The sequence below is a fragment of the Kogia breviceps genome, chromosome 19 (assembly GCF_026419965.1).
Source record: "Kogia breviceps isolate mKogBre1 chromosome 19, mKogBre1 haplotype 1, whole genome shotgun sequence".
Classification (NCBI taxonomy): Eukaryota; Metazoa; Chordata; class Mammalia; order Artiodactyla; family Physeteridae; genus Kogia; species Kogia breviceps.
Window position 1 is genome coordinate 22,644,999 of NC_081328.1, and position 13,717 is coordinate 22,658,715.

Here is a 13,717-nt window from a genome sequence, read left to right on the forward strand (position 1 = left end):
GTTGCAGCATGTGTCAGAATTCCTTCCATTTTAGGGCTAAATATTCCATGTATACACATTTGTTTATCCATCCATCTCTCGACAGACACATAGGTTCTTTTCATCCTTTGGGTCTTGTGAATAATGCTGCTATGAACATTGGTGTACAGGTATGTGTTTCAATACCTGCTTTCAATCCTTTGGGATATATACCTAGAAATGGAATTTCTGGATTATATAGTAATTCTATTTTTAACTTTTTGAAAAACTGGGAATAGATTTTTCACTGAAAATTATAAAAAGGAAGAAACTTAGAATGAACTCTCTGGTGTTGAACTGGAATTGGATGTATTGTTATAAATACATAATTTTGAACATATAGAGAAAAATATAAATATATATCTGTAAGTATATATTTGTCTGTGTGTGTGTTCACGTGTGTATATACACACATATTACAAAGATGTGTATTGCCTAGTTCTGTCTGCTGAAAGGGCCTGGAACAGCAGCCCCAATAGCAATGGGCAAAGCCAATGCTGAAAACTTAGCTTCTACAAGTATTTAAAAGAAACCAGGGTTCTTTGAAAAAATGGATGAATCCAGGACTGGGGTGGGGAAATGACAAGATGGAGATGACCCTAGAACATCTTATTATGCCAGAAAGCAAGTAAGTGCTCTAAGAATAATGGATCCATGTCAGAAAGACACAAGCAACTTAACTGAACTCGCATTTGAGCATTTAAACAAACCATATAATAACAGATTATCACTCACAATAAAATGTAAAATCACGAGTCCATAAAGATAAATATAAAATTAATAAACTGAAAGTTTGATAAGCACATGCTATTTATATAGTTTCAGAGTTCCTCCCTACAAAGTCCTCTTTAATTATGAAGGGAGAAAGATAACTTTACAGTGATGCCTAGCAGATATCATATTAATCAAGTTATCAAAGTAATAATCAGTAATGAAACAAAATGAAACTATTTGCCACCTCATAGGATGCAGTAGGTAGAATGCAGCATCACTTCTGTGACATTCTTGCCAAAGATATATAACTTTAATCTAATGATAATAAAACCCAAAGTTGAGAGACATTCTAGAAAGGCTACAATCTTAAGTGTCAATGTGATGAAAGACAAGGGAAGACTGAGGAACTGTTCCAGACTGAAGAAAATAGCAAAATGACAATTAAATGTAATGTATGATTCTGAACTGGATCTTTCTGCTATAAAAACTTCATAGAGACAACTTGCAAAATTTGATCTGGTTCTGAGTATTAGATAACAATAAATCAATTAAAATTTCCTGATTTTTATGGTTATGTTGAAGAATATCTTCGCTTTAGGAAATAGACACTAAAGTATTCCAGGGTGATAGAGCATCACATCAATAACTTACTCTCAAGTGGTTCAGGGGAAAAAAAAATATTTGTATTATATTTCCTATTTTTGTATAATTTTGTGACTATGTGAAAATGTTTAAAAACTTTAATAAATAAATCTATATATCTGTCTGTCTACTGGCCAGACAATTGGTCAATTAACAAAGTAGTTTTCTAAGGTAAAGTTATCTTTCCATACCCACTATCAATGAGTGAAAAGCTTCTAAATGGCAATTATAGATTCTACTATCACTAAATATGTACACACGTCAGCTAGATTGCTATACGTTTTAAATATTTCTACAGATCAAGAAAAAAAATAACTGTCAAATCTTTCTGGAACATTCACCAAGTTCATTCAACACGATGAAGATTTGAAATTTTTGAGAATTATCCTTTCTATTTCCACTGTAGAGGTCACTATTATGTCTTCTACAAGCTCTTAAAAAGTCATAATTAGGGCTTCCCTGGTGGCGCAGTGGTTGAGAATCTGCCTGCTGATGCAGGGGATGTGGGTTTGTGCCCCGGTTCGAGAAGATCCCGCATGCCGCGGAGCAGCTGGGCCCGTGGGCCACAACTACTGAGCCTGCGCGTTTGGAGCCTGTGCTCCACAACAAGAGAGGCTGCGATAGTGAGAGGCCCGTGCACTGCAATGAAGAGTGGCTCCCACCTGCCGCAACTAGAGAAAGCCCTCGCACAGAAACGAAGACCCAACACAGCCAAATATAAAAATATAAATAAATTAATTAATTTTTTAAAAAAGGGGTGAACTCCTTCCCTCGAATTTCGGTTTGGCCATGTGACTTGCTTCGGTGACTGGGATATTAGGAAATGTGGCATAAACAGAGGCTCAAAAGGTATTTTGCACATTGGGGTTTGCTCTCTTGCTGTTCCTGGAACCTTGGGGCCACCATATATATAAGCTGGGATTAGTCTGCTGGATGATGAGAGATACCCACGCCATGGTCCCATGGTCCTAGTCAACTGCCAACCAACCCTAAGAAGCAGAGCTGCCTTGCTGACTTGCAGCTGACCTGCAACTGACCATGGATGCATGAGTGGACCAGCTGAGATCAGCAGAAGAAATGCCCAGCTGAGCCCAGCCTAAATTGCTGACCCTCAGAATAGTAAGCTAAATAAATGGTTGGTTTGTTACAATTGCTGTTACACAGCAATTGGTAACAAATTGTGTGCGTGTGTGTGTGTGTGTGTGTGTGTAAAAGGATAGCAAGCAAAATAACAAGGGGTTGATACTAAGGGGATAGTTGAATTAAACATTAATGTTAATAACGAGTATACATTTTGGTGGTTTCCAAATTTTCACTAAGGAATAGATAATGTTTTTGTATTCAAAAAAGGTCAATGTCATTAAAATACATATAATAAAATTCAACATCAAAAGAGTATTTTTCATTATTTTCACTAAATACTGAGAGTCTAAAAATATGGACATTCTTGACCTGATGCATTTGAATGAGTTAACAGATTTTAAGCTCTATCAGAATTTGGGGATAAATAGTTACAGATATACAGAAAACTAAGTAAATGACAAGACAAATATTAAACACTAGAAAAAATAAAACCTGGCTTGGGGAAAGAACTGTAATCATAATCTAACACTTGGCCCAGTTTTTAATGATATTTACATAATTACAATAATGTAAACATCAAAAATTGTGAGGCTTGAGGGGGAAAAGTAATGAGAAAATTAGAAAGGACAGGGGACTTCCCTGGTGGTACAGTGGTAGAGAATCCGCCTTCCAACGCAGGGGATGAGGGTTCGATCCCTGGTCGGGGAACTAAGATCCCACATGCTGTGGGGCAACTAAGCCTGCCCGCCACAACTACTGAGCTCATGTGCCTCAACAAGAGAGCCTGCATGCTGCAAACAACAGAGCCCAAGCGCTCTGGAGCTCACGTGCCCTGGAGTGCATGCCACAACTAGAGAGAAGCCTGCACATTACAAGCACAGGAGCCCATGCGCTGCAATGAAAGATCTTGCACGCCTCAACGAAGAACCTGCGTGCTGCAACTAAGACCTGACGCAGCACCCCCCACCCAAAAAAAAAGGACAGTAGGAAGACAATGGAAGGTATCCAAAACTGAAAATTCAAGAAAAAGGCAGTACATGCTTGTTACTTTTTTTAAAAAAATAGATAAATATCAGAATAAACAGGTAAAATGATTAAAAGTTATTGACTTCAGATAGTGGGAACTGGTAGAGACTAGAACTAGGGCAGAGGTCTACTGCTTTTTGTTTGAACCCATGTAGAACTCTTTGACTCTGACTATACACATATATGTTTTGAAAAATACTAAAATTTTTAAAAAACGGCCAGGAACCAATCCAAGTATATATAGCAATTTAGTGTATGATTACAGCAAAGGAAAAATTAAATCAGGAAAAATTATTCTTTAGTTGACCCTAGGACAATTGATCATCTATTTGGAAAAGAATATAGTTAGAACCTGGCCTCATCATATATTAAAATAAACCCTATAAATAAGAGGGTTAAATGTAAAAAAAAAATTAACTATAACAGAACTATGAAAAATATCTGTTGTAAATTTATACAAAAAGATCCAGAAAGATTCTCATGAAAGTGTTCCTCTTGTTTACTTCTGGGAAGCAGAAAGTGGGATGGAAGTAATAATTTAAGGGAGAATATTTAACTTTTTACTCTGTACTGGTTTATATTGTTAAAGGTTTTTGAAACAATATATATTCCTCATAATTTTTTTTTTAAATTTATTTATTTATGGCTGTGTTGGGTCTTCGTTTCTGTGCGAGGGCTTTCTCTAGTTGTGGCAAGCGGTGGCTACCACTGTTCATTGCGGTGCGCGGGCCTCTCACTATTGCGGCCTCTGTTGTTGCGGAGCACAGGCTCCAGACGCGCAGGCTCAGTAGTTGTGGCTCACGGGCCCAGCTGCTCCGCGACATGTGGGATCTTCCTAGACCAGGGCTCGAACCCGTGTACCCTGCATTGGCAGGCAGATTCTTAACCACTGCGCCACCAGGGAAGCCTTCCTCCTAATTTTTTTTTTTTAATTTGAGTTTAAAACTTCCTTTGACTCTTTAGTAGGTAAAATACACAAAATGTTTAAGATAATTTAATCTTCCCTAACTGCAGGCTGACTATTTAAAAGAGGATATTTTAATGCCAGATATATTGAATAATAAAATCTCTTTTCTCTTGCCAAGTAACTTTGTTTTTTCCTCATCAGCCAACAGGAAAACAAAAAATTTTCCCAGCCATTCCTTTTCTCTCCTTTCCATGAATCTATATTCAGCTCAATTTTAGAACTAGACTCAAATCACAGTTCTACCATATATCCGTAATTATGACCATTGTCAAATAATCTAGTATCTTTGGGCTCCAATTTTCTTATCTATAAAATGAGACTAATATCTGCTCTATTTTCTTCACAGAGTTCATGTAAGGATATATGAGAGAACGTACAAACTGCCTGGCACATGTATACATTCCAAAAAGCTATCATTATATCATTATTATTAACTGTCAAAGAAATGCAAGTTATTGTTTTTAAGTCTTTGGCATATATCAGTTTTCAAAAATTTTGCTGCCTTGAATAAACTATACTTCAACTAGATGGTCATATTATTTAACAGTGTGGTCATAGAGTAGCTACAGAAAACAAAAGTTGTTTCTAATCTTTTGTTTATATTAAGCACCAATTTACCTCTTGGTCCCTGAAATCATTATTTGATTTTTTATTTTTGTGTGCTAGTACATAAAAAACTACAACCAAAATGTACTGCAGAAGAAGCAAAAAAACATTTAAAAATCTGCTTTCAGTCTCCTCTATTTAACAGTACTGTCATACCTCTTTAAGTATATGGATCTGAGTAAAAGCTGTAAGCCATAAGAAATGGTGGTAAAGAGTACATTATCTTAACTTTAGCCATTTTTCCATTCATTTATTCAAAAAATATGTCAGTACTTACTAAGCACACATCCTGTGCCAGATGCTGGTTATAAAAAAGTGAACTAGAGAGACAATACACTTGTCCTTATGGACAGCCTGGCAAGGAGGCAAGTAAAACCATGAAACCTATAAATAAATATGTAATCATAAACTTTGGTAAGCATCATAAAAGAACAGGGTGTTGAGAGAGAGACTGAAAGAGGAACTAATGTTAAATGAACTATCTACATAATATTACCTGTGAAAGTACAAAAATGAACTATCTTTAATCTAAAGGTCATCGGGAAGAGTTGATTCAGGGCAGAATAGCGAGGTGGTTGAGAGGATTAATTCTAGAGCCAGAATGCCTGAGTTTTAAACCAGCCTCTACTCATCAGCTTCGTGACATGAACTTAAACTATCTGTGACTCAATTTCCTCTTCTGTCATTGAAGAAAATATTAACACCTTCCTCATAAGGTTATTATAGGGATTCAATTAAATTCTTTTGTTTTATTTTGAAAATTGTCAAATCCACGGAAAACTTAAAAGGAACTGAAATAAGCATTAACTCACTTGAACCTGTATTTACCAGGTAAATTAGTATTTCTAGACTATTTAAGAGTTCATGAAACACAGTAAGCATTATTTCACTATACAAGCAGTTATTTTAAATAAAAGGTACAGTAAAACTATGGGAAAATGACTTGTAAAATAACAGCTTTTCAAAATAAATTGGTCATTTTCTCCTGAGAATATCTTCAGCATTAAAGGGAGATAGGGAGGTGAAGAGGGGGAGGAAAGAGAGGGAGACAAAAAGAAAAGAAAGTAAAGGTAGGGTTTAAGAGGAAGAAAAACAGCCCAAGGCTTTGCCCAACACCAATACTTTACCTGAAGATCAACAGCGCACTCTGCTGGACCCACCTCTTCCCTACACACTAGGCAAAAATAAACACTACTTTTTCTAAAAGTATATACACAATGTTAGCACTTGTTTAATAAACAAACAGCAGGTATAAGCATAAGAATGTGTCTGTGAGAATACCTCACTCATTGTGAGGATTTGCTAAAAGAATTAAGAGAATACATATAAATAAATTCTAGAGAAAATGGTTATGAGTGGTAGAACAAGGTAATATCAGAATGTCAACATTCTATTCTAAAACATAATGTTTTTTTCTTAACTATATTTTGACCACACGGAGACTGATGCCTCACTAGATCCTTGACAATATGAATTATCCTTGATCCTTGATAATATGAATTATCTATATAAAAACATGAATCTAAAATGTAAAGAGGGACTTCTCTGGCAGTCCAGTGGTTAACACTCTGTGCTTCCACTGCAGGGGGCATGGGTTCAATCCCTGGTAGGGGAACTAAGATCCCACATGCTGCATGGTGAGACCAAAAATACATACATACATACATACATAAAATGTAGGCAGGCAAGAATATACAATGGAGAAAAGACAGCCTCTTCAATAAGTGGTGCTCGGAAAACTGGACAGCTACATGTAAAAGAATGAAATTAGAACACTTCCTAACACCATACACAAAAATAAACTCAAGATGGATTAAAGACCTAAATATAAGGCCAGATGCTATAAAACTATTACAGAAAACATAGGCAGAACACTCTATGACATAAATCACAGAAACATCCTTTTTGACCCACCTCATAGAGTAACGGAAATAAAAACAAAAATAAACAAATGGGACCTAATAAAACTTAAAAGCTTTTGCACAGCAAAGGAAACCATAAACAAGACAAAAAGACAACCCACAGAATGGGAGAAAATATTTGCAAATGAAGCAACTGACAAAGAATTAATCTCCAAAATATACAAGCAGCTCATGCAGCTCAGTATCAAAAAAACAAACAACCCAGTGCAAAAACGGGCAGAAGACCTACAGATATTTCTCCAAAGAAGATATACAGATGGCAAACAAACACATGAAAAGATGCTCAATATCACTAATCATCACAAATCAAAACCACAATGAGGTATCACCTCACACTGGTCAGAATGGCCATCATCAAAAAATCTACAAACAATAAATGCTGGAGAGGGTGTAGAGAAAAGGGAACCCTCCTGCACTGTAGGTGGAAATGTAAACTGGTGCAGCCCTTATGGAGAAGAGTATGGAGATTCCTTAAAAAACTAAAAATAGAACTACCATATGACCCAGCAATCCCACTACTGGGCATATACCCTGAGAGAACCATAATTCAAAAAGAGTCATGTACCCCAATGTTCACTGCAGCACTATTTACAATAGCCAGGACATGGAAACAACCTAAATGTCCACTGACAGATGAGTGGATAAAGAAGATGTGGCACATATATACAATGGAATATTATTACTCAGCCATAAAAATAAACAAAATTGAGTTATTTGTAGTGAGGTGGATGGACCTAGAGTCTGTCATACAGAGTGAAGTCAAAAAGAGAAAAACAAATACTGTATGCTAACGCATATATATATGGAATCTAGAAAAATGGTACTGACAAACCTAGTGGTAGGGCAGGAATAAAGATGCAGACGTTGAGAACGGACTTGAGGACATGGGCGGGGGGATGGGGAGGCTGGGACATAGTGAGAGAGTAGCATAGACATATATACAAGTACCAAATGTAAAATAGACAACTATTGGGAAGCTGCTGCATACCACAGGGAGATCAGCTTGGTGGCTTGTGACAACCTAGAGGGGTGGGATAGGGAGGGTGGGAGGGAGGCTCAAGAGGGAAGGGATATGGGGATGTATGTAGGCATATACTTGATTCACTTTGTTGTACAGCAGAAGCTAACACACCATTGTAAAGCAATTATACTCCAATAAAGATGTTAAAAAATAAAAAAAGATACAGGACATCAGGTAAGGAAGAGTGATCCCTGAGAGATGGGAAACAAATGAGATTAAGCCTTATGATTCTTTCAGCTTGTTGTCCTGAGAGTTTCCATGCTGTGGCATGGGGAAGGGGAACCCAGATATAGCCCAGCAAACCCAAGTTGAAGAGACATTGCTGAGAGTCCAGGGAGACAAAGAAGACTAAAGATCACAGAGAAGAAAGCAGAATGGAGAGTGCTGCACAAAGAATGCACTCCAGAGATCTGCAGAAGGACCTCTCAAGTATCTAGTAGAGTACTGATGAGCACATGCCAATGAGGAAACAATCCAAGATAGTGGCAAGAACCACCTGAAATGATGAGACACTCACAGACAGAATGGAACAGTGCCTGTTCCCACCAGCCAGGCTGAAAAACTTCATAATTCATGGAGCATTAGGTAGAGGACTCAAAAGGAGGTAGCCTCTACTGAGGTAGCTCAAAACTAAACCCTGCTCAGGTCCTACCTAACAAATTCTAAAAGCAAGAACCAAAAGGATCAAGCTGATTCCAAGTAATTTAACTGCATCCCAGAGCAAAACTAAGGAGTACTTATAGAAATACAATAATATCCAGTACCCAACAAGGTAAAATTCACAATATTTGGAATTCAATAAAAAATTCCAGGCATGATTCCATTTATATAAAACTATATAAATGAAACACATTTCATTAAATAATATCAAAAAGTCACATATATAATATCATCACCAATAAATATCATCAGTCTTTAAGTATCAGAAAACTGCTAAACTTATAGTATATACAATTTTTCAAAATTCTGATTTTTCACTGAAATCTCAAATTTTATCAGGCTCACTTTATTTTCGAGAATTACCGAAGTTAGTCTGTCAGTTATTCTTTCAAGTAAAAACAAGGTTCTGTGAAAAAAGTGGCTAGTTCAGCTCACAATCCAAACAATCCTATAAGTGCTTTCCCTCAAGAAAACCATCCTACTCCTGAATGCAAAAGTGTTTTACGAAAACTACTCTATTCTTCACAAAGAATGTTAAAAATCTCAAGGGTGAAGATTTAATAAAATTAGTCATTTTTACTGCTTCATCAAGGACTTAAGTGAAACTGGCTTTTCTTAACTGTGCATTAACGACGGTGAAGAAAATTACTATTAATACAGGTTGATGCCACTACCCTTATTGTGCTAAAGCACCAACAGTTTTACCAACCTATGCTTTTGTACCATCGGTGCAAATGTCAAAGATGGTAAAAAAAAAAAAGGTAAGTAACATCTTAACATCACTATGAAAATACTTTTGACCTCACAGACTATCTGGAAAAAAAACTCAGGTATCTCCAGAGCTCCCTGGACTGCTCCTTGAGAACTGATGCCCTAAGGACACTGAAAGAACTTTAGGAAGCAGAGTTCACAAACATTAGAATGTAAAAGAGGAAAAAAACTTTCAGATCTCATTCTAGTCCAATTCTCTTATTTCATAAATGGGGAAACTGGGGCACAAAGAGCATAGGTTTATCATCTCACACAGCAGAAGACATGTGATAGCACTCAGGACTTCTGAGTTGTTTTCTACTCTTCTTTGATTACAATATTCTTCATGTTTTTCAAAAATGGATTTAGCAAATTCCACATTTTCCTTCTTTAAACTGAACAATGGCATAAATACATACATTTTGTGGAGAAAAGGAGTTTATCTTTCCTAATGGGGAGTTGAGTTTTGTGGTCTTTCCTGAAGCAACTTTTGCATCCAAACGGTGCACCTCCTTTTCAAAACAATGACGTTTTCTAATCTGTAAATATAGAACCAAAATAAAATTTATTATAACTAGGAAGTTTGATGAGGCTAGTTGCTCTCAAAGATCAGAATAGCTATAATGTATGTTTTCAGCATTAAAAAAATGACTATTTCTCACTGGCAACAATCAAAAAGTTTCTAAAAACAAATAAGTACCTTATTATAAGACTTAAATAAAACAGAATACAGTAATACCTATCAAATTCCGACCAAAATAGCTTTAATTAGTGATGTGGCAAAAGTATAGCATTGTAAAATGATCTTCCCATAAAACAGTCTCACCATATGGATACCAAGAATAGTATTATGGCAAAGTCCGATTTACGTATCTAATTGGAAAATAAAAGTAAATAAAAATGGAAACCTTATTCTAAATTGAAAAAAACAAAGAATTAAAAACTTTAAATGTAAATATTCATTATTTCCTACCTGATGATAAATTACTTGATTACTATTACTATATTACTTACTAGATATTTGATAATCCAAATTGTATTTGACTAAATTTCTTTTATAAACACCATTGTTTTCTTTCCAAACTATCTATGCTTTTTCTTACTTGCCAAAACCTATTTACTTAAACTATAAAGAGGAAAAGAAGCACTTCTGTCGATAATTCCATTCCTACAAAAAAGAAATGAGAGCCAATGAAGTCAGGGAATAAATGCTATATGTTGAGCTCTACCTCACAACATCCAACTCTAAGTACACATTTTGGGGGAAAGAAATCTCTAGAGATACTTCATTTGTAATTGGTGATTTTCCAAATATAAAACTAGAAAACGATTTCATTCTATTTCTAAAAACAAGGTTTAATTATGGAAGTTAATAAAGATTGTAAATGAAACAGATAAACTACGTAAAAATGCAAATACCTTTTGAGTATATTCAATTAAAAATATACAATTATCTACAAAGGACATGCTAATTACCTAATAATCTTTTTTATTTGTAACTAAGTCTACTAAAGTCCATCCTCCTTACCTCAATGCCATTAACTCTATGAGAAAACATTGTTTTCACCTATGAAAACATTTCATTTAAAATTTCTAGTAATTTAGGTTCTTCAATAATTTTTAGAAATAAACATATTTTATAATGTATTGATATTAAAAACTCAATAAATAACAGTAAACCTTGTCATTACATTAAAACTATCAATACCAAAAGTATCTATGACCTAAATATTCATATCAGAGGTATACTGGCCAAAAGAAAATGCCATTATTAGATAAAAACAACAGAGGAGTTAAAAAGTACAAAGTAACTCTGTTACTGATACATGCCTTAAGTAAATATTTTATTGTCACATTCCTTATATATAAGAAAGCACCATTCAGTTTCACTTTAATGACATGCTACTATGAATAATTTACTATAATAAACTCCTTTGTAATGAGTAATTCTATACAATGAAATTATAATAATTTACCATTTAATTCACATCTGACACTACCCAAAATAATCTCTACAGATGCCACTGAAAAATGACTGATACTTGACTACCTTGTTCAACTATAACTAACGGGATTATTCCACTGCCAATAAACTGTTTACCTGCTGTGTAGTTTCTAAGGGTCGAATTCTTTTCTTCTCTACTTGAAAATCATCATTTTCATCTCTGTACATGGATGCCTGTTTCTTAGCAGATAGCTTTGCAGCCAGTGTAGTTTTTTCAGGAGAGTCTTATATAAGAAATCATAAAAAATTAGTATAAATAACTTACATTTAGGTAATATTTTTAGAAAAAAATTGAAATCAAGATATAAGACTTTAATCTGTAAAAATACTGAATCACTATGCTGTACACCCAAAACTAAGACAATATTGTAAATAAACTATGCTTCAACTTTAAAAAAGATGTTAAGACTTATTTCTAAAAACTTCATAACATACTTTAAAATAGGAAATGCTAAACATCTTTAAAAGCACTTATTTACCACTCAGTATACTTTAACAAAGACACAGCAAACATTTTTAGAAATATGCTTTCAAGAGGGAAGTCCATAAATGGTGCTGGGAAAACTGGACAGATACATGTAAAAAAATGAAATTAGAACATTCTTTATAACACCATACACAAAAATAAACTCAAAATGGATTAAAGACCTAAATGTAAGATGGGATACTATAAAACTTAGAGGAAAACACAGGCATCTCCCTGAGTAATGGAAACAAAAATAAACAAATGGATGTACACTACCAAATGTAAAATAGATAGCTAGCGGGAAGCAGACTCATAGATCAGCTCACTGCTTTGTGACCACCTAGACGGGTGGGACAGGGAGGGTGGGAGGGAGATGCAAGAGGGTGGGGATATGGGGATATATGCATACATATAGCTGATTCACTTTGTTATACAGCAGAAACTAACACAACAATGTAAAGCAAGTATACCCCAATAAAGATGTTTTAAAAAAATAAAAGGGACCTAATTAAACTCAAAAGCTTTTGCACAGCAAAGGAGACGATAAACAAAATGAAAAGACAGCCTGCAGAATGGGAGAAAATATTTGCAAATGATGCAACCAAAAAAGGATTAATCTCCAAAATTTACAAACAGTTCATGTGGCTCAATATCAAAAAAACAAACAACCCAATCAAAAAATGGGCTGAACACCTAAACAGATGTTTCTCCAAAGACAACATACAGATGGCCAAGAGGCACATGAAAAGATGCTCAACATCTCTAATTATTAGAGAAATGCAAACAAAAACTACAATGACGGTCCAGTGGTTAGGACTCTGCGCTCTCACTGCTGAGGGCCCGGGTTCAATCCCTGGTCAGGGGACTAAAATCCCACAAGCCATGCAGGGTGGCCAAAAAAAAACCCAAAAAATTACAATGAGGTATCACCTCACACCAGTCAAAATGGCCATCATCAAAAAGTCTACAAACAATAAATGCTGGAGAGGGTGTGGAGAAAAGGGAACCCTCCTACACTGTTGGTGGGAATGTAAACTGGTAGAGCCACTAAGAACAGTATGGAGGTTCCTTAAGAAACTAAAAACAGAGTACCATATGATCCAGCAGTCCCACTCCCGGGCATGTATCTGGAGAAAAACATGGTTCAAAAGGATACATGCACCCCAATATTCATTGCAGCGCTATTTACAATAGCCAAGACATGGAAGCAACCTAAATGTCCATCTGCAGATGAATGGATAAAGAAGATGTGGTACATATATACAATGGAATATCACACAGCCATTAAAAAGAATGTAATAATGCCATTTGCAGCAACACGGATGGACCTGGAGATTATCACACTAAGTGAAGAAAGTCAGACAGAGAAAGACAAATATCTTATGATACGACTTATATGCACAATCTAAATTTTTTTTAAAATGATACAAATGAACTTAGTTACAAAACCGAAACTGCCTTAGAGAAGGAACTTATGGTTACCAGGGGGGAAGAGTGGAGGTGGGGGGCAGGGATAGACTGGGAGTTTGGAATTGACATGTACACACTGCTATATTTAAAACAGATAACCAACAAGGACCTAATATATAGCACAGGGAACTCTGCTCAACACTGTAATAATCTAAATGGGAAAAGAGTTTGGAAAATAGATACATGTTCATGTACAACTGAACCACTTTGCTGTACACCTGAAACTAACACAACATTGTTAATCAACTACACTACAATATAAAATAAAAATATTTTAAATAATTAAAACAAAGTATCTAAACAGTTTTAAAAAGAGAAAAGTCCAATTTTGATTTTCAATAGATTTGTGCTTTTGTAGACTACTTGA

At 35.3% G+C, this 13,717-nt stretch overlaps 1 protein-coding gene across 1 annotated transcript in view; it reads right to left on the bottom strand.

Moving 5' to 3' along the window:
• The window catches only part of BRIP1 (BRCA1 interacting helicase 1), a 178,746-nt gene that overhangs the window by 147,359 nt on the left and 17,670 nt on the right, over positions 1 to 13,717 (bottom strand). Inside the window, 2 exon segments of the mRNA XM_067022117.1 lie at positions 9,829 to 9,948; positions 11,511 to 11,638. Of these exon segments, the coding sequence (XP_066878218.1) occupies positions 9,829 to 9,948; positions 11,511 to 11,638 (248 nt within the window).